The following is a 22,360-nucleotide window of genomic DNA, read 5'->3' as shown; positions in this document are numbered from 1 at the left end:
TGGTATATTTTTCCAGATGTGTACTAGGAAGATGTGGATCTTTCTTCTAATTGGCTGGGAGCTGTCTGTGTCCTTCAGAAATTGACTTTGCATTAGTATAAAAGACTGTAGAAGCAAAATAGTTTTCTGAAGACAGGCATGGCCAGTATTGGCACTGCTGTCTTAAACAGTTCTTGACACCCTGAAAAGAAAGTTGTTATTCTGGTAGTAGCCAATCACTTGCTATGCCTTTTATAGAGCAATGCTTTTCCAGACAAGTTTGAAACAATATTCTCAAGCTTCCAGCTCCACTCTTATCTACCTGGTAACACTGGGGGCCTCAGTCTATATCCTGACCCAAAAGATAGTGGATCAGTAGCACTACTAGTGATGGAATTGAAACAGCCTTTTTCATTTGCATGATGGGTATGGATCAATATGCAAAGGCTTTCACTAGACATCTCTTCAGGAAGCAGAATGTAACTTCCCAAATCTTATATTTATACATAACTTTTATCTTGAAAGCCTCCAAAAGTATTGTACAAGAGAAGTGTCTCTTCCTTTGGGTGTCCTTAAAAGCCACAGTAAATGATTATCATAGTGCAAAACCTCATTTTCAGATGTGGGCACATAAGGCAGTGTAATTACATGACACATGCCATGCAATTACACTCCTCACTGAAGATCTATATGGACTTTACAGTACTGAGCTGAGGTTCTGGTACAGCTTCAGTGTTAGAAACCTGTAGCCCAGGCCACTACATAGCTTTAACTCACAATTGATTACCATACAGTAGCAGTCTAAGTTGAAAAATTAACAATGTACGCATTTGTCTTCTCCAGGGATGTGATGAGTTTAGGGATCACGTTGGTTGGTCATCAAAAGAAAATCATGAGCAGCATTCAGACTATGAGAGCACAAATGCTACATTTACACGGCACTGGCATCCAAGTGTGATAGACATTTCTCCCTTATGAGGGAGGTGACAGACTGAGAGAACAGCACTGGCCTTCAGTATATATAAAGTGCTACTAGAAGACACTTGATTTCCTGGGTCCTTCCTGCAGTGAATAGAAGAGCTACAAGAAGCACCTACAGACTTGAACTCCTAAGTGCCACCAGAATTTATGAAAAGGGAATTAGGATCCACCAGTGGTGGCAAGGAAAACAGCAGTGACAATAAACAAAGTACTACCTGAATAAACATACAAACACCTTGAGCTCTCTAACCTCCTTTTTATCTAAAAGACTTTTTAAATGTACATAAAAATTTTAAAAAGAATATATTTGTCAGATAAAATCATGATATTATTGTTGAATTCAACAAAATATTTTCCTTAAATCTGTGATTTCTGAATCTTTTTTTAATCATTTGTGTTTATTCTTCATAAAGACTTTCTTTTAGTATGATGTTTATATCTTTGGACCTTTTTAGTGCTAATTCTATGACACATTACTACACTGGGTACCTCTGAAGGATTATTTGAGTTCCTAGAGATTTAAGAAGCATGACCAAGCAATGTACATCTGTCCCAGCTTCGGTATCCTTTCGTGCCATTTACTTTTCTTAAATCAACACCGTATTGACATGACTAGCTAATTGGCAGGGAGTCAGGATAATGCAAGTTGCCAAGAGCTCTGATATTTTTTAAAGAATTTTTTAAGGTTACACATATACTATCTTTTAAAAGAAAATAAAAGACAAAAAAAAAAAAAAAGAAAAAAAAAAAGAAAAAGAAAAAGAAAAAGAAAGAAAAGCAATAATGACCCCTATGTAGTTCTAGGCACTTTTAGCAAACTGTTTGCAAGATGATTTTAATGGACTGAAGTGAGATATATTCTAAAATGTAGATCTATAGCTGCAAACCTGCTGAGGCACTACGTTGAATGGACAAGTGATTGTAGGAGTGTCTCAGAACATAGGTGCAGTTCTCCAGTGTTACCTAAACCATTTAATCTGAGCACATCACATTTTTTTTCAATATTTTGCATTAGCAAATCTGAGAGAAATAGCTGGCATATATTTTATATGAATTTAAGTTGAATGCAGTCCAGCTATGAAAGTAAGGACATAGATTTTATATTAGAAACATAGAGCATGAGGCAAGGGGCAGTTCCAAATTTTCAGATTTTTTTACAAGCTTTTACAGCTCTGATCAGATATTTGTGTTTGTACTCACACAGACACAGCAGTCATCATCAGGAGCACAGATGTAAGAGTATTTGCTCAATGGAATATATTCTTACAGCATTTACTTACATATGTTTTATTAACCATAAGCAATAACAAACTGTGTCTTCACAGATATGGTGAGAATGTATATGAAAGATAAACATTTTACAAAATTCTGAAAATTGTGAACTACCCCAACAGTGAAATGCTGTACTTCCAAAGAGAATCGGGCTGCTTCTATTGATTCTGATAGAGAAAGATCCCAGGGATCAGTCATAAATTGGTCTTGTTTGATAATGTGGGCATCCACACAAAAAAAAAAAAAAAAAAAAAAAAAAAAAAAAAGAAAGAAAAGAAAAAAAAAGAAAAGAAAAGAAAATCCTGTAAATTTTCCTTTGTAAAACTTGTAAATTTTATTTATACTGTCTTGTTTTATATACACATTTATGTGTAGTGAGCTCTGGATACATTGAAAATGCACTATATTTTTCTATTTTAATTGCAGAGCATCACAAACAAACATGTATATTCAGTGCTACATAATGTGTTTTCCCACATTTAGGACCAAAGATAGTTATCAAAAACTTAAATGCATCATTTTTTCCTCCTTTTTTGAACCCCCTTTTAGATCACTGTACAGTTATATTTGTCATTTTATTTATTTGTTTCATTAGAAAAATCATTTTGGTTACACCAATTTTGTCCCCTCACCTTTGTTGAAGAAAATCTGTAAAAAGCTTTTAATTAGAATAATCCCGTTACGTAGACTCTTCCATTTGTAATCTTTGTAATAGACTGTAAATATATTTTTGGAACTATAATGCAATGTGCATAAGGGTTATTTTTCAGTGTCCATATATGATTGTTTATACAATTCACAGCACTTTACAGTCATGCTGAGAAGCCTAATTTATTGCCTGGATTTGGGCAGAGTAAGAAAAAAAGGTGAATATTCTTATTTCATATTAGATTGTCATTCAGTAGAATTGAGTTATTTTCATGTATGCAGTTCAAGATTTTTTTAACTATTAAAATTAATTTTCTACAAATGGTATAGAATTAGGATGCAGAGTAGACTGCATGCCCAACATTGAAAGTAGTGCACACAACCACTTGGCCAGGGCACTTCCACTCGCCATTGGAACACTCATAATTAATAAACATCTGTTTTGTGTTATAACTAATGCTAAGTGCCTCACTACTGGCATCTGTGAGCAACTGCACAGGGTGCTTGTCAGTTTTGCTGCTGCTTTAGGCACCTAACTGTAAACTTAGGAGTCTAAGTTCTGACACCTGCTTCCTTACAAATCTTGGCTAATGTTCCTAAGGGCTTGGTGTTTCCAGGTGTGATGCAGCAATGCTGGTATTGCTGAGAACCCACAAACCCTAAATGAAAGAGAGTTGAGGCCAGGCTTCACCCTGAGAACTTGTTCAATGTTCTGATGCACAGAGGCCTCAAATCATGTGTGGTGACATGGACTCATGCACGTAAAAGTGAGGGCCCTAATGTTATTTCTTCCTGATTTTTCCTTGTTTGATTTAAGCCATCTACTTTGAATAATAAACATATTTTATCATTCATCTATATACCTTGACTGCCTTAAAGTTGCCACAGTTTTTTACGCATTTGAAAGTGGTAGAGTAGACCCAGAAAGCACAATCAATACCAATATTCCTATCCTATCTATCTGTTCAGAACATTATTGCAGTTTAGAGCACATGCATGTTAAAGCATTTAAGCTGATAGAGCAGCAATATATATATATGTTGATTTCAATTCCCCAGGTTTCACAGACACATAGTCCAGTATAAGAAAAACAAAGTGCCATTTGTGTTCATGAGAACTGAGAAGAAAAAAAAAAAAAAAAAGAAAAAAAAGTTGGGAGGGAGAATTAAAGGCTAAATGATGAAACAAAGAACTGAACTCAGTTCTGGCTTAATTCCATTGAACTAGGGTATTGTGCATTGCTAAAGAAGACAATATCAGGCTGCCAGGGAGGTTGATATTGCTTGGATTTATCTATCTATAACCATTTAAAAGAAAGATGCCTAAGACAAGCAGGATGAATCTTCCTCTGGCAATGCTTATCTCCATTACCTCCAGAGGGAATCCGGATGATTAGCTTAGTTTAGGCATCTAATGTCTAGATACTGAAAATTAGGTGATTCTTACTCTATATAACCTCGGCTGCTACAGAGTTTCCCCTAGAATCTGAGTGATGTTGAAAGGCAGCTCCTCTACTACTAGTATGTCCCAGAATGTATTTATACTGGGCTTTATCACAGAGAGAGGGTTTGTCGTTTTTATGGTTGTTGAGTTATTTTGTTTCTTGTTTTTTTTTCTTCGGAGATTTGTAACAGATCATCTAAATGCTTTTTGTATATGGTTATTAATTCTTGATTTATTTTGTGAATGTTCTGAGGAAGACCTGCCTAGTAAATTACAGTTATTTAAGACTTTAAATAATGAGAAATATTTGCTAGCATACTGCTTCAGTCCAGAGGTTATGTGATCAGATATGATAGTTGCTGTTTGCAATACCATGTTTATCTAAAAAAAATGTCATGTAAAAATCTCCAGGAGGCAAAGATGCTTAAATGTGTCTAAAATTGAATGTTGCCCTTAATATCTCAATAATTGAGCTGTCTGTACTTTTCTCCATTTAAAATGAGTTTTTAATATTTGTTTAAGCTGGAGTCATCTGGCATTCACTGAGGGAGTTTCAAAGAATTATTTTAAATTAAATTTGCTTTTCTCCACTAATAATAATATACGGTAAATAGTTTCCACTGTTTTGAATGTTACAAAAACTATTGCTTTAATGTGGGGGATGAAGGGGTCTATTTTTATTCTGTTGTTGGTATTTTTTTTTACATTTATTGATTAGTAGTTGAAATAAAAAAGATAATAATTCATCCTTAACTTTCTAAATAATTTATATATAGTAATTTTGAGAATGATTTAAATTCTGCGACTTTCAAGTTACTACAACAATATTGTGATTGTGTCCCTGCAGTCATAATGCCAAGTGATGCTCAGACTCCCTAATACAGGGAGGGGTTCATCTGGCACTTTGCTGCCAAGTAATGGCATGAGACAGTTCACTGGCTGTGTGGGAGGAGTAAATGCCAATTCTGTCAAAAAGGGGTCATTCCACCCTTAAAAATATATATATGTGATATACTGGAGCTACCATTTATATCCTTTTATTAGTTGTTTCCCTGCATACAATTAGAAACTCATACGCTCATAACTTGTTCAGTGTTTGTTTTATGATGGTGGGGTTTTATTTATTTATTTATTTTGTTTATTTGTTTGTTTTGTTTCATGGGTTTTTCTGGACTTTCATTTTTTATGTTTGTGGAAGTTCCCAGACAGAAGGATAAGGCCAGGTAGAATACAAATACTTGTGTAACAGTAATACTGCAGCAGGTATAACAAGGGCAATTCAGATTGTGCTGTGATTTGCTGAGCTAATGGCACAATGGGAATTATGCATATTCAGGACCCTTAGAATTGTAATGTATGATTTAATTAATATGTAGAAATAAGGGAATTTTCATAGAATAGTAAACTGGCTTGATTTGGAAGGGATATTGAAGATCATCCAGTTCCAACCTCCCTGCCATAGGCATGGCTGCCCACCACCAGATCAGGTTGCCCATTCAATCTGGCCTTGAAAGCCTCTACGGATGAGGCATCTACAGCTTCTCAGGGCAACCTGTGACAGAGACTCACACACCACTAATTTGGAATGGACTTCCAGATGATAGATTTGGGATCCAAAGGAGTACTCAAAAGTGTTGTCTTCAAACAAATTTCCAGTAAAACAAGAAATTCTGGGCAGCAATGAATATTTTCTCTCCTATACCCTTAACGACAGTCCAACTTAGCCAACAATTACTTTTAAGCAAAGATCTTTATTGTTTGTAGAGTGTAGCCTTTATTTACTTGGAAAACAAAACAGATTCCCTGCAAAAAAGGTGGGGGGCATACAAAGGTTTTGGAGAAAAAAAAAAACAATGCAAAAAGAAATTGAAAAAAAACAAGTTACCTTTGAAACCCAAAGAAAGACTGTGTTCACCGATTATGTAACACATTTCATTCAGTGCTTCAAAAAATATAACGGATTATACCATACACAAAAAATCTGCAATTTTCTGACAAAAGGCTAGTGACAGAATACAAGCTATATTTGTGGGAATCTTTTCCCCTCTGGGTTAGCTTTTGCAAGATTCTAAAGTTAGAATAATTAACATATACATTAGAGTAAATCCTGTTGAGACAGGCTGAGGCACAAAAATTCCATGAAATTTTAAGTGAATGTTTAGGATGGGCAAGGGTCAGGCAGTTTGAAAGTGAAAAGGATCAAACTGAGTTTGTATGGTATAGATATTTTGTTTTTTATGTGTATTGACATGATGGAAGGTTAAAGACTAAAGAGGAAAGGGATTGAAAACAGAGGATTGTGAAGCCATTCAGCATGTCTAAGTCATAAGGCTCTGCAAAACATTGCTGGCAGTGTAGTTAAACAATATTGAGGTTTTTGTTTAAGTAGAAATGCTGATATTAAAATATATGTAATAATCTAGTGTGTAATGGTTTCAATACTCTGATTTTTCCTCAGGCCAGATTGGAATTTGTCAAAGAGACTAAATTGAGGCAGATGGGAAAGCAACTGGTAATATGCAGCTCATTCAAGCAGACTTGAAGGAGACATGAAAGGAGAATTTTACATTAAAAGCCTGCAAATAAAATAAACTCTGATGATATTTGCTCTCAGAAGGTTTTAGTATAGTCATATTTAAATTTAGTGTAATGATAACAGGTTTTTGAACTGATACTATACAAATTAGATGCCCTGAATGTCTAATTAGTGACCAAAAGAGAACCACAAGTCAAAAAATAGTTCATGCCTTGATAGCCTATGAAAAAAAGATGATATACAACCAAGCGAAAATCATGTAAGCAGCCAAATGAATCTTGGACAAAACAGGACATGATTCCTAGTGCCAGAGAAGCTAAATCAAGAATAGAAAAACTATTCATCTATTGACCAAGGTTTCTGTATTTAATTGAACCAAGTAACCAGTTGTATAACTATGCTGCTAATAATAATTACCAATAATGAAAAACTACAGCTCAGAGTTCACCTGATAAATCATAATAAAGCTAGTACTGGAAAGCACACTCAAAGAAAAACTCAGAGTTTTATGTATGGTAGTGATGTTACAGTTCCTGGACTCTGAGCTATTTCAAACTAGTTACAAACCAGAGAATATACAGTACCAAGTCCAAGTCCATAAGTAAAACCTTCTGCTTTTCCTACACACACAAAAAAAAAAAAAAAAAAAAAAAGAATACAAGGAATACTGAAGAAGAATCAGTGCAATATTAATTGTCTTCTGATTATTTCCTTAGAATTACCATGAAGTTTATGTTTGTCTTACAGATTAAGAAACAAACTTCCTGCTCCAAAAATTAAGTCCCACTAAGAGGAAAATGCACACCTTTCTTTTAATATAGCTTCCAAAATTGGCTTGAAAAGAGACTAGATGCATCTCTGCTGATCTGTCACGTCTTATGTCTGTAGAGACATTACTCAGGCAATTTCTTGACTGTCATTCAACCTTTTTCACTGTGCCAGCTTCCACTGGCTTACTTAAGGGCTACGTGATGTCCGTTTTTAAGATGTCTGCTGGAAAACATTTCAGTTTCTTTTCCTCAGGGACGAAACAACTTATGCCAAGAATGTATATGCATACATTGTGTAGTACATCTTGAGAATATGACTGTGAAGCAATTTCAGATTAGTTCTCTCCAGCATGTTCTTTTCAGTCATAATTTTAAGTTAAAAGTATTCTTCCACTAAGATTCAACCTAATAAATAGTGTGAGAAATCTGATTTGCCAGAAATAAACTTAGAAAAGTAATCCAGATACTTTTTGAGGCCATTTCAAAATTGTGTTTTTAGATGGTGACGTGGATCTGGTTCTATCATTATATTGGATAGTCAGTGTGTATAGTGTTTATACCTCATAAAATATGCTAGCTACCAAAGTATGGAGCATTCTGGGTAGAAGATGTTCTCTGTTAATCTTATTATTTAGTTTGATCTTGGCAGCAGTGATGCTTCCATATGGAGTGAGTGGAAGAGTAAGATGAGTTGAGACAAGATTGGGTGAGGTGAAGGGGCAACTTGGGTGGGAAAAGAGAGGCTGAGAAAACCTGCAGCTGATTTGGGCAATACTTTTATTTTTCTTCCAGGATCCTTGTAGTGGAGAATCCTTGCCATCAGTCTATCTCACCACAACACTCACTGCTGTCCCTCTTAATTGAATAGCTCTTTTATATTACCCTAAACAAAATAAAATTGTCTTCATCCCTAGTAGCCAGCGTTTCTACCAGTCTGCTGGAGAAGTGAAGACTGCACTAGGTTCAAATCCACATCATTTGCCTGCAGGAAGAAGCTGGCCCTGAAAGGGATTCCTAGTAAGACATTGTTTGGTCTCAGTTTTATGGCCAGCTGATTCTTTGCTATTCTGAGGATAAAGAATGCACCTTATTATATAACTTTCCTACCTACTCTAACTGATCTACTGCTAAGGGTAGGGGTGTGGAGGAAATGAAGAAAAGCAAAGAGTTTTCTAGTATTTCTTTGTAATACTCTTTTCAAGAGAAATAATTGTTTCAGTGCCTAAGTTACCTAAACTTGTGCAAAAGATAAATCTTTTTGGGTGCTTCCTACTTGCTAGCAAAACTACCACAGATAGTCTTGCAAATCTCAGTCTACATTGCTTTCATTCTCATCAAATTCCTTGCCTAGCATGGAGTTCTGCTTTCCAATCCTCAAAATGGTAGCTTACTTGTGGTAGTTATTGAGCATCACAAAAGCCCTTTTCCAGTTTTCCATGCTTGTTACTTTGTGTGGAGATGCCGCTTGATTTTGAGGAGTGTTTCCCCAGTCATGAGGAGGGAAACCAGTTTTGAAGTATGCTCCACTTCCAACTCTCCCCAGCTGGCATGAGTTATTAATAACTAGCAGTACCCACGCTTCACTGGAGGATAAGTAGATGTGGGTAGTGACGGATGAACATTCCATACCCCAGTGATTATAAATGCTATTATGCAATTTACTGGGACTGAGCATGCAGGTGCTCCATACCCTTCTCCTTTGTTCTCTTCCTCTTTAAAACAGCCACCAACTGTGCATGTGTTGGGTACTGCTGGAAAGATTCCTGCATCTCTTTCTATGACCAAAAATCAGGGAAGGAGATGGTTGGCACGTTCTAGGTGCAGAAGTCAATAGTGTTGGTCAAAACAAAAGCCAGAAAGTGTGTATGTGTACTTAAGAGTGTGGAGAGGAGAGGGGAGAGGGATACAGAAGAGGTGAATCAGCTAGGCTGCAAAGTGAGCTGCTCAGCAACATCCATTACATGAGCTTATGGAGTATGTTCAAAATATTATACACGTCTTCCCATTGACAGAACAGTTGGAATGGAGAACACTTCTCTGGCATCCTTTTACCTCTGTTTCTAGGAAGGCTCACTAATTTTTGTGATTTGAGGGATGGCCTATTCTTATTTTGAGGAGTTGGTGACATTTTACATAGTTTTAAGGTGAAAAATGCACAGCACAAGACTGATCCTATAGCTTTGGGCTGCAGGAAGATGCAAAGGTAATGTGTGGGAAGGGTGATTCTCTATAGTCACACACATATAGCTGAATGCCTGGAGCTGCGACTGCTACCTCAGAAAAGGTTGATGAGGCTGGGCGGGATGCTCCACAGGCGGGATATTACCTCCAAAATTCTTTCCTGCACTGTACAGTCTCTTCCCTTCCTGAAATGCTTTTCCCATTCAGAAATCCTCTCCGTCTTACTCTGAAATTGGTCTGCTTCTCTGGGAACAAGGAGCCTTCTAAGGAAATTGGAGTTCTTTCATGGAAGAGTTTGAGCAACCTGTCATGTCCCAGAAGAGCTAATGTCTTGGTCTGCAAACACCACAATGACTGTGGGCTTTTCTACATCATTCTACTGTTTCTCAATTTTTAGACAAAATGTACATCATCTCTGAGATCCTTTTCTGCTGAAAGAATGACTTTAAGCGTGTATTTTCAGAGAAGGTTTGAAGCTATGAATCCCAGAAAATACTTCTTCAGGACACTTGCAGATTTGCTGCTGGAATACACGTTGGCATACCAAGATCCTCCTAAGTGTGCTGAGAACAAGTTTGCATAAGATTTCCTTTCTGTGGAGCTAGAGTTCAAGTAGAAACTCACGCATAGGGTGGTTTGGCTCGCTAATGAATACAAGGATGGTCACTGAATGCATCAGAACCTGGATGAATGAATACTAAATCTGACCATAAAGCTGCCAAAGCAAAGAACTGAAGCTCCTATCAGCTTGTTTAGCCATGGTCTTTGGCCTTTACTTTCCTGAATTTCCAGTTTTGTTTTCTATTTCTTCTGAGGGAAGTATGGACATTGGACATGAAGGCAGCTATAAATTAAGTACTGTGAACATGAATATCTTGGTTGTAAAGATGTAAAGAAATAATCAAATTGATTTATCATGTGTCACACAGGAATCCTCAAGTCCCATTTGTTGAAGTTTCATCCTTGTTAGCTTTCACTTGGGCTCTTCTCTAGATAAAGTAGTACTTTGTAATGACAGATAGGTGCAGGTCAAAGTAAAACTGGGCAGTACATGGTATACATAAACTATCCAATGATGCTGATAAAAAAAAAAAGTAAGTTGATACACTGCCAATATAAATATAACCCGAGGTTTTAAATACCTATTTATCTAAGTGCTATTTGTAACTACTAGTTGCCTCAAACTTTGAATAAATTCACCTGTCAATCATTTTTAATAATTCAAAGACTTACTTGCATTCTAAATAGTACAAAGAAATGTAGTCAAAAAGAAAAAAAATGAAGTATTCTTTCTTTTTGAAAAGGATTTGTCTCAGAGTTCTTTTTTGCTGCATTCTTTTCTCACACATTCCTTGCATTACTGGGCTTTCAAAGGGCAGGTGCAAAAAAAAACCCTAAAAACCTAATCAGATTGCTTCCTATAGCTGTTTTTTGTTTTGTTTGTTTTTGTTTTTATTTGCTAAAGCTTAGACACTATGGCCATTATTATTGTCAGATCCTCTTCATAAAACATCTGCTCCCATTTTGTCCAGTCTGCTGACAGAAACGTATTGCATGTTACAATGTATTAAGAATGTTCTTGTATTGAATAAGTACCTTCCCTTTGATTAACATGTTACGTAATCTAATCCTTGTGACAGAAAAACATACACTACTTTGGAAGAAGCTGTAAGGATATTGGTTGGTAAGGCAGGGGGACATTCCTTTGCTGGTTTATTTTTCTTTAGTATTAGTGCTACACTGGCTTGTCTTGAAGTCTGTAAAAGATTGCTTTTCTCTCGGGAATCTTCAAATAATTTAGTTAAAGAGATTGCTAACCAAATGTATAATATTTTTTTATTAAATCTTGGCTTAAATCCATTAGTCCTAAAGCTATACTGTTTTAGATATTTCACATAGCCAATCTGCCACAAAAAAAAAATAAAATAAAATAAAATAATAATAATAAAAAAAATAAAAAATCATCTAAATCATCAATCTTTAAGATTTCGTGGGTGTTTGGGTTCTTTTTTTTTTTTTTTTTTTTTTTTTTTTTGGTAACATAAGTAACATAAAAATTGTCTTGAGGTACCTAGAATCATGTAGTGGCTAAAACAAGACAGTTAAAATATTTTATAAGATCATTCAGCAATACTGGGAGCTTCTGATAGTATCAGTTAGGTTAAAGGAGATTCTACCTTATTAGTCTATATGCTAGAATCTACTTACTACATATATCTTTTTAAATTTTATATAATAATAATAATAATAAGGTTTAATTTAATTAACACACCCATTTCACTCTTTTTCTGCTACTCTGTTTTTAAGAGTTATCAGTATCTTCCTGTCCCTAATTTAGTACCCAAACTACCATCCAATAAACTGCACTGCACTCACCTCCTTTTTTTTTAAATACTAAAATCATCGAGTATAACCCTTTGGGTCATTAAGAAACAACATGAAGCACAACTACATTTTCTTCACATTAGAGATACCTGCTTGGGAATCTTTGGGTTTATTGATGTTTACTTAGTGAGTGAACAAGTTTTTTTCTGTCAAGTAGTGGTGTATACATGGCAATGACAATGATAGTATAATTTGCCTCTATTACTTCCTTCTATCAGAATACTGCTGCACTGCCAATTTCATATCTGTTGTTATTATTTGTTTGACAGAATCAAAAACATGCCAGGTGCTTTGCAAAACAGAGAACAAGAAAAATCCCTTTCCAGAAGAGATGACTGCCTGAATAGAAATGACATAATGGCAGGAGACAAAGGAAGCAGAAAGGGGAAGCAAAACAAGAGATATAACCATAAGATCATGAGATTGGTTTGGAGGCACAGTGAACGCTATGAGGCATTTTTTTAAACCACATAAGGACTGTAGTTGGGATTAGAGGATGGAAATGTAGAAAAGAAGCATGGAAAGGAATGGAGAAGAAGGGAGGAACAGACTGGCAACAGGAGGAAGAGTAAACAGAGGTGTATGGGAGAGGCCAGAACACACACCTGACAAACTGAGGATTATGACTAATGCCAACAATGAAAGACCACATCTGAAGAGCATGATGATTTCAGGAGGAAAGCGAAGCAGGACATGGCGATGCTGCTAGGGAGAGAAGAGCCAGCAAAGCTGCCCTGGAAGCCTGCTCTGGAAGCTCCTCAGACTATTATAACCCTGCTTCCCCATCTTCTTTTTAGCTCCCCTCTTATACACAAAATATGTATATGAAAGAGCAAAGGAGAAGGAGAAGCAGCTAAATCAAAGATTTTTTAAATCCTACTTGGGAAGAAGCTTAAGCTGGGATGATACAGATTTACTTCTACTAATGATGCAAGTGGCAGAAAGTATCCTTTAGCCTTCCTTGTGCAGACAAATCAATGGAAGTCTTTCCCACTACTTACAAATAGGTCCTGTTGAGAAACAGAATTTGAATAAGTAATCTAGGACATTCTGAAATGTCATTTCACACTAGATCAGAAAGAAGCAGAAATCATAACATTTACATTAAAATAAACATGGAAGAAAAGCATTGGAGTAGTTTCTTCTAAAGCTGAAAATAATCGTTTCAGTATCAAAAAAAATAAAAATAAAAATAAATAAAAGTAAAAGATAGGGGAGGGGGCAATTTTTCACTGAAAAAAAAAAAAAAACAAAAAAAAAACAAAAAAAACCTAAATTTTCCATGAAAACACTGGGAATTATTTTAATTATGCTGATTTGACTTTTTTTCCCTTAAAAAAAAGTGACACTTTTTAGAAGTAAACTGAAAAATCGACATTTTGAGACTGTCAGACGTTTTAAACTACCCTTCATTAATAAGAAAGCTTTAAAGTGGCCAGTCTAATCCCTTCCTCACCTCCTTCTCCTCTGCTTCTGTGGTCAGACATCTCTACTGAGTAGGTTGGAAAGAGCAAAACCAGTTTCTATGTCTCCCAGAGATACGAGATATTGCCAGCTTCTTTAGGAATTATTAATTAGATCTGTTTACAGGAAGTAACTTTGTTTTTGTTTTTTCACTACGGAGTATGTCTCCATTTAAGCTCTCATCACAGCTCTTCCATTTTGTCTGGGAAAGTTTGTCAGAAAGCATACTGGAAAGCCTCATGTTTCTGTAACCAATTAAACTGTTTTTAGACATAGTTATAGTGTGGCAGATGTAATGGTATCATAGTTGAGAGATTACTCAAGGTAATGGAGTAATCTATTACTTTGATATATATAGACACTTTTTGCTTGGTACTTCTGACTTCAAAGTGTTCATGTTTAGGGTACTATAGATAATTACTACTTGTGTTTTTTATATTTTTAATAGGTTTTAGGAGACAGCACTGGATATTTTGGTAGTTGTGACACCTTATCAATATATGGATTTAGTCTCTTCTAGTAGTGGTTTAAGTATTACCTGGCGGAGACAACAGCTTCATTTAAGACTATCCTGGTGACTCTAGATAGAATTCAAATAATTTGTTTAGGAGATGAAATACAAAATCATAACTGAAATGTTACTAATAATCCTTAACTGGTTGGGTTTGCCCAGAATTTGCTTGAAGATTTTGGTAAATGGTGGCTTACTGGATTCTCAGCAGAAATTGCCAATTACTTTTTTTTCTTACTGTATTCAGTTTGAACTTTGCTTAAGTTAACTGAACTCTTGTCACCTCAGGGTATCATTTCAGCAATGAGTTTTACAAAACCTACTCTGTTAATGTAGAGATTTCAGCTATTAAAGAACATAACCCATGCAGAGAGTTAACAATGCCTAGCAGTGCTTGAAGAATCATGCCCAACTCAGTTATTTCTCTCCACCATTATTGCAGTAATATTAGATTTAAATCAGATACCCATTGAGTCAGCTTACAAAATCAATCCCACATACATTCCTCTCTCTTGGAATCAAATGTGATTCAAAGTTTATAAAATTCCACGTGCCACTGAAATAAACAATTGCAAAGCAGTGTCATATTATCTCCCCATAATAAAAAAAAATTTACATTTAATTTTTACTTGTTTCCTACAAAAGCATAGTTGCAATAACTTTTTGCAATATAGACTCAGCATAAAGCAATATCAAAATATAGTGAATATTTATATAAATTATATTTCACCAAGCTCTGGATTTAGTATAATTCTCCCTACCTTCTGGTATGGTAGCAGATAGGGAAAGTATGTGTAAGTTAACAGCTGGCATTGAAAGAAGACTACTGTGTGACATCTTCCTATCCTATCCTACTAAAAAGACAAAAAGGAAAAAAACAAAAACCAAAAACCTACCTTCCCCTCCTCGCCCCACTCCCCCCCCCCCCCCCCCATCATTTCCATTGCAAAATGTAACCTAATCTCTGAAAAATGTCTCTTCTGACTCCACACACTGAGCTGGATGCCAGATTTAGTAAAGGATTCAGTATGAGCTGTTTCAGTAGTCACATGGAACTTTTCTTGCAGGAAAAAGGCTGGAGGGAAAAAAAAAAAAAAAAAAAAAAAAAATTACAATGTATATTGAGAAAGGGAGCATGGTTATTTTGACTGCATATTTTTTTTAACCATGCCTATACTTTTCTGGCAAACCTTTCCTGTTGTTATCTGTCACCTTCTCCAAGAAGATACTTAGTTCTGCATAAAGTAAGAGTACCTGCAGTAACTCAACCCCAAGGTCCATGCAGGCCTGTACCTGGCAAGCATAGGGAGTCATCCACTGTCCTCTGATTATAATGTTTTCATATGTAAACTTCCAAGCACCTTCAGGGCTCTCCTACCCAGTGTGTACAGTTCAAATGCTTCCCAAATCAGGTGCTGCACTATACTTCACAGTCTGTATTTGTCCTAGATCTGGTGAATTTATTTTCTCTTCATGTCTCTCTTTCCCTCTCTGTTTTGACCTTTCTTCAGAAATAGAATGACCAGGGCTGCATGAATTATTCAACATAAGAGTGTATGATGTATTTATACAGTGATATAGCAAAACAGTGTATTTATACGGTGAGATTATATATATATATATATGTTTTCTATTTTGTTTACAGCTTTTTTCTTAATCATCCAAATATTTTGTTTCACATTTTTACTTGTTGATGAGTGCTTGACATGAAGTTTTCAGAGAGCTGTCTAATATCAGTTTACGATTTTTTTCTTCTCAAGCAATAGTGAATTGTAGTCCCTGTCTATCTATGTGTAATTGGACTTATTTTTTCCCTTGTATGTTTCTTTGTGATTTATCAAATTTCATCACCACTTTATTGCCAATGGCATTCCAAACTGTTAAATCATTTTGAAATTCCTTACAGGCAGCTTCTGATTTAACTTTTAAAAATCATTTTGTATCAAAGTTTCTCATCTGACAGTTCTTAGATATCATATTTCCCTTTACTACTAATAAAAATACTTTTGTTTAAATCCTTTGCTTTAATTGATGCCTCAGAACCCAGGAAGCTTTGCACATGCTATTTTTTAAGGGGGGAGGCAGGAGGGAGAACACCTTAAAGCTATTTTCATTTGTGTTTATTAATTGGAAACCTTAAAAGTATAATTTAGATCTTCTTAATGCCTACTGATTATGACAGAGTGGTTTTACAATCCTTAAAGTGAAAAATTATGAAGGGTAATCCATGAAATGCATTTAGGAATAGCCTTTAGCATCTTAAATGCCCTGCCTCATCTCAGAAATTGTAAATTCAGATTGGGTTTATCTCTCTCTCCAATGAAAGAGTACAGCTGGATATTTAGCAACAAAATCCACCAACTCTGACATACTGAGCAGGGAACAGTCCAAGCAAACTATGGAAATAGCCAGACAGGGAAAATAAAATAAGGGAAAGATGCAGTGATTTAGGTATATTTTCCAATACTCATAGTACTAAGTATGGTTTTGCAAGATGTGACTCGTAGTTTCTCTCTCACTGTCGCTATTCCTCTTCCATATGGGTTAATGGCACTTTCCCTTGCAATGAACTCTAGCGTGTTATGTCTATGCTCAACCTACTGCACCAAGGTATCAGTCCCTCTCTTTCTGTACCAGTAAATAATGAACTTTCAGGACTAGGCAACAACTGAGTGGGCTATGTAAAACTATGTAGAACATCTGTGTGAACACCCAAAGTTGCATTTAGCCATTTCTGTTCCATTGCAAGTCTAAGCTGTAGTCTGTGTTAAAACATTAGTGAAAGCAGTGAGATTCTGAACCCTGGCTTAGTAAATGTGTTAAACCTAATTGTGTAAAGTGAAATCTCTTCTGTTTGTTTCACATCTTAACTTTATTGAAATGTCATCATAACAGTTATCCAAAAACAATGCTGTGTCTACAGCACAGCTATGTTTTTTACCTTACATGAATACTGGGAGTACATTACTCTAGACGGGAGAGTAGATCCTGCGAGTTATTAGTGTTCATATCATACAGAAATCTTATATAGTGGGGGAAAATATGTGGGTGGTGATTGAATTTAGTGTTTCTCAAGCTGATTCGTATCCTAGATATTTCATAGGAGGTATGAAGATTTAACTTATTTATTTGATTTTAGGAACCTCTTCCTTTGCTAATATTAAAAAATAAAGAAATGTGTAGTACTGGGCTTAATTTTCTATAGTCACAAAAATAATTATTTCAAAAGCTATGGCTATGCTTGAATGGAGAGTGACAAAAGAGGACAAGTTGTCAGAAGAGATATTTTATATTCCTAGAGAAAGAGATATAAATGTCCATCTCCTCCATTATAGATGCCTGTAAGTCTTCTCTTTGAATCAGTAGAACTTTGGGAACTAGTAAGCCAAAAAATAAGAGGCTCCATAAACTAGCAGATTAAACTGCCATGTAGTATTTTAAAAATGAACAAAACCTGAAATGACTGTTTTATCTACATCTAAAATCCTATATCAGCCTTGTTCCCACATTTATAATTATGTTCTTACTTTATGTCCTATATGTTGGCCCAGTCTCCCTGCTTCTGCATTTTTTGTTTCATAGCTGCTATAACTTTAATGGGTTCCACTTTTTAAATGACAGATATTAATTGTGTAACAATGGCAGGAAGCAATAAAATAAATGACTGAACAGAAATCTGGGATTAAAGGAAAAGTCATAATAAAACCCAGGTTAGCTAATCTTTCCCAGGATGTAATGGGTAACTGCAGCTCTTGGTACATATCAATGCCAGATTATCAAGAAAATGGATTATTATGCACTGATGATAAATAACAATAAAATATTTCTGGAAGATGCATTATGTTCAGGAATACAAACTAAAGAACTGATAGAAAATCTGCTGTTTTAAACTTGATTAAAAACTCAAAGTAGAACTCAAACTTTGAGGTGATCAGTTTTATTTTTCTTTTATCTAGTTCTACCATTGCTTGTTTGCACAAAGCCCTTTCGGAAAACACACTCCTTGTTCCCTGCCCATATCACCAGCACATTCTGGCTCATTTCTTTTTATGTAGACTAGGATCAAAGAATGGATATCTGCAGTCTCAAGCCTTTGTTCTGCCTTCAGATGGACTTCTTGCATTTCTTCACGGGTTGTTCACCTGAGGTTCATTTAAGACTTCTGTATATTTTAACTTAAAATCTAAATATAAAATATATTATTGGGAGATGGACTCAGTTTAATCCTCTGTTTTAATCCAAACTCCTAGAATACAGGAAGTAAGAATTGATTCAGTCGTTAAAGAAAAAAATAAAAAAAGATTCATCATTCAGTAAAGGCAAAACATTTCATGTAGTATACTTTTTGTATCAAGGTTTCCAAAAGTTTGGGAACTCACCTTGAACTCCCCTTTTACAGGGATCCATTTTTTTTTAAGTATTGATTCTTCCGAACCTCTGAAACTCAAGAATTCTCAGTTTATTACAAACTGAGGTAATATAGAAAAGAAATATTTAGGCTAAAAGGAGCAACCTAGGCCAGTTCTCTTTCTTTCATATTAAGGACCTTGATTCATTTTAGTGTATGTTAAAGCTCCCTTTTCCTTACAAATACACATACAGTTATGCTTGTGGTGTACCTCTACACTTTCCTGAGTACCCAGGGAAGATTCTCCTCTGATTTAATATTAAAAATGAACTTCTAACCAGTGGGCAGAAATTCTCATCAAAGGTGGAGTATCAAGGAAAAGAAATTGAGACATTCTGTTTTGAGTTTTGTTTACATAAATATTTATGTATTTATTTATTTTGGTCTCTAAATATTTAATCTGTGTGAAACTTTAAAAGAAGATGCCATACTAACAGCCATAGCTAATGGTAATTTGAACTGGAATTTTTCAGCCCCTGATGCATTCCACCATTAAAATATCTATTTCCAATAACAACCAACAATTTCCAACAACAACTTTTCAAAATTTTATCCTGGTACATCCTGGATCTAACATTTTTTTTTTTAGTTACGATCTGCAATTTTCTTACTGTGAATTATTAATATTTTCAATGATTTTCCAGCAGTTCTGTAAAAAAAAGTGTACAGAACACACTTTAAAAAAAAAAAAAAACAACATTCATTCTATAGTGATTTCTAATGCCTGCTGAACTTTTGCAATTTAAGCATAATTTATTAAAACAGTAAGAAAGGCTCATGGCAAAAACAAAAAAACAAAAAAACAAAAAAACAAAAAAAAAAAACCAGTATATGTATGCATACGATAGATCTGGACCAAATTCTTGGGGAAAAGCTAAAAAAACTGTAAGTTTAACATAGAATGTATCCACCTACACTTACATGCATATATGCATGCACAGCATTCATCCAAAATGAATAGTACTTCCAAGAGACTTAGGAAAACAAAATCAAAATGATATATTAATTAATTCCTTACTATAATAAAATTAACCCTGTGTCTTCTTTTAAAATAGAGGATACTACTTTCCCCATCCCTTCTACCTTAATTTTGTCCTCCTGCACATTTTTTTACTGAAGAGAGAAAACAGAGAATTTCTGAAATTCATATTATTATTATTTTTATCATGATTTCTAGTAGGAATGGATTTGAGAAGGAGAATGTAACAAGGATTAAAAATATCCGGTGCTCTTAGTGACATCAAATGCAATGAAATCTCAAGGTCAGGTTAATTTCCTACTTCCCCTTATCTCTCTGACACATAGTACTGTATCTCAATAGCTGCCACCAACAGCTACCACCAGAAATCTTGGCTAATTAGCAATCAGTCATGTCACTCGGTGTGATCTCATCCAGCCTAACCGCTGAACCTGAGTACAAAAATAAAAAGGAAATTGGAAACTCTTAGCAACAGTGAGCTTGATCACCCATTTTCAGTAGCATAATGTGCCTACAGTTCAAGTTTTCATTTTGCAACGCTAATAGGTACATCTCTATTTATTCATTTAAGAATATAAGAATATAAGACACAACTACCAGCCAATAACCCATCGAATTCAAAGATAAGATTTCTTATCACTTCAACAGCATTAAGATAGAAAATATCTTTGATAATAAAAATTGAAGGCATACATTTTTTTTTCTCAACAGTAATCAGCTCAGCATAAAAAATACCCACCACAGTTGAGTAAAACCAAGATCATGTCAATGCTGGAGTCTGATGCAGCAAAGCATTTAAGCTCATTTATGTTATAACAACAAGAATATCTCATTATATTTATTGCGATCATTCAGATGATTAAAATTACGTGGAAAGGTCGATGGTTTTCTGGACTGGGGCTAAGGAATGAAGCATTTAAGATCAGCTTGTAATGATAGTTGAAATATTTACAAATCTTTTTAAGAGATGACATATAAACCAAAGTGACTATCTTGCCTTTTGATTGCTAGACTTGGGACAGCTTCAAATGTGAAAATCCTACATGTTCTGTGATTATTTCTTCCCTCAAACTAAGCAGCTGTTTGAGAACAGCAATCATAAAGTGCTAATCTCTGCGACCAATAAACAAAAGCAAATTGTGGTGGAAAGCTTGTTTATCTGTAGTAATCTCCAGGGGATTAGCATTTCAAGGGATCAGATTTCCTAAACCTCTTCTTTCTTGATAACAGCCTCTGCAGTGAGGTGACACACCAATAGGAATAAATTATCAAGGGCTGCAGATAAGAAGAGGCCATTTGTGGGTTCTGAGTGCAATAAAAATAGATGCAAAACAGTGCGGGAACTGGTGCTCAACACAAACCTCACAGGGATTAGCAGTTCAAGCTCTGATTTCCTTGCTGTTGTTAGCTGAGATTTATCATCAGACAGTGACTCAGAGTCTTTCTTATCTGTGATAATTTAATAGCTTAATAGCAATCCCTTTATCTGGGGGTCATAATTAAGCTTGTCTGATCAGGTTCCTAACAAGAACTTTGCTTGTATTTTTAGCTATGCCTGTGTTGTGTTTTTTTTTTTTTTTCTCAACGTAGCAGTATTTTTGCTAATTAGTATTAACAATATTATTGTTCACAATTATTGGTAATGATAACAATTTCATTTGGGGTTACTCTTTATTTGGTGGAAAAATGCAAGCTGAAAATAAAAGATACAACACTCTTAGACTTTAATAGATTTGCAAGCAAATTTAAGTATCTCAGCAACTTGTTGGCTTGTCATATTCAAATCTAATTCAAATACAAAGCTGAAAATGAAAAACTACTGCATAAAATCACTTTCAATTGCCTCATTTTCTCTGGTACAAAATTAACACTAATTTGAGAGTAAGCTTGACTGCTATTTTACACTGCACTTACTGTCCCTGTTTGTCATTCTACTAATGAGCTGTTTTTTCCACTGCTATGAAAATTTCCTTAACAAGAGATGAACTTTGAGATCTTATTATGACTGTTTAAAAACACAGGTGCCATCAAAATGAATCTACTGGCAGTTTTTTGAAAATGAAAATGAAAGCAAATTCAGACAGACCACATTGCTTTCTCAAATTTTCTTGATAATTTCTTGATTAAATATTTTTGGGGCTATAAAGAGGAGCGCATAGGAAACTTCCCAAGATTTAGAGAAACAGAATGATTGATTGACTATAGAACAATCATCTGAAAAACATAATCACACGCAAATATAGACATAGGGGTATGAGTGTAATGTGTGTGTATATGTACATGTATTTAAAATTGTCCATATATACTTATATATATACATGCATCTGTCTATGTTTATGCATTATATATTTCATGTCTAAATATACTTTTAGTCTTGTACAGTACGCATTCACAGATCTACTGCTTTATCTGTGAAACAGATCTTTTGAAGAAAAAATGCTGCGAAAGAGAATCTGTATGTCTAGTCTAAATTATTGTATAAGCAGTATAATAAATGTGGAAAGGCAGGGGTCATTAGAAAGTGATTCATTCCACCCATCTGAGGTGACAGTTTTAAAACGACAAGTTGCTTTTCACATGGCTATAGAGAAACACTGAGAACTTTGAGACTCACACCACCCTTTCCTTCTGGATATTGTCAAATAATCTTGAGTAATGAGTAGATGACTAAACGGACAAAGACTTGCAGGCAGAAGCAAAGAAAATTATCTATTCATTCTCCAATCCTAGTAAAGTAATGTTACTGGCTTTTGCTGTGCTCTGCAGGTAAGTTAGCAATGGCTTGTGTCCAGCTGTTTGGGTC

General features: G+C 35.1%; 1 protein-coding gene across 7 annotated transcripts in view; it reads left to right on the top strand.

The window, feature by feature from the left end:
• EPHA7 (EPH receptor A7) overlaps positions 1 to 18,980 on the top strand; it is a 157,908-nt gene extending 138,928 nt beyond the window's left edge. For 4 of the 7 annotated variants that reach the window (XM_052681278.1, XM_052681243.1, XM_052681262.1 and 1 more), the window contains one exon: positions 12,465 to 18,980. In XM_052681278.1, the coding sequence (XP_052537238.1) occupies positions 12,465 to 12,660 (196 nt within the window). In that variant the 3' untranslated portion in view covers positions 12,661 to 18,980. Of the gene's footprint in view, positions 1 to 822; positions 5,070 to 12,464 lie in introns of those variants that run through there. The other 3 variants (XM_052681253.1, XM_052681271.1, XM_052681252.1) reach the window with 1 other exon arrangement.
• The last annotated feature ends 3,380 nt before the right edge of the window (positions 18,981 to 22,360 follow it).

Source organism: Tympanuchus pallidicinctus, unplaced genomic scaffold (assembly GCF_026119805.1).
Source record: "Tympanuchus pallidicinctus isolate F22 unplaced genomic scaffold, pur_lepc_1.0 scaffold1, whole genome shotgun sequence".
In the NCBI taxonomy this organism is placed as follows: Eukaryota; Metazoa; Chordata; class Aves; order Galliformes; family Phasianidae; genus Tympanuchus; species Tympanuchus pallidicinctus.
Note: the sequence above shows the minus strand (reverse complement) of the source record. Positions and strands in the feature narration are given on the sequence as shown.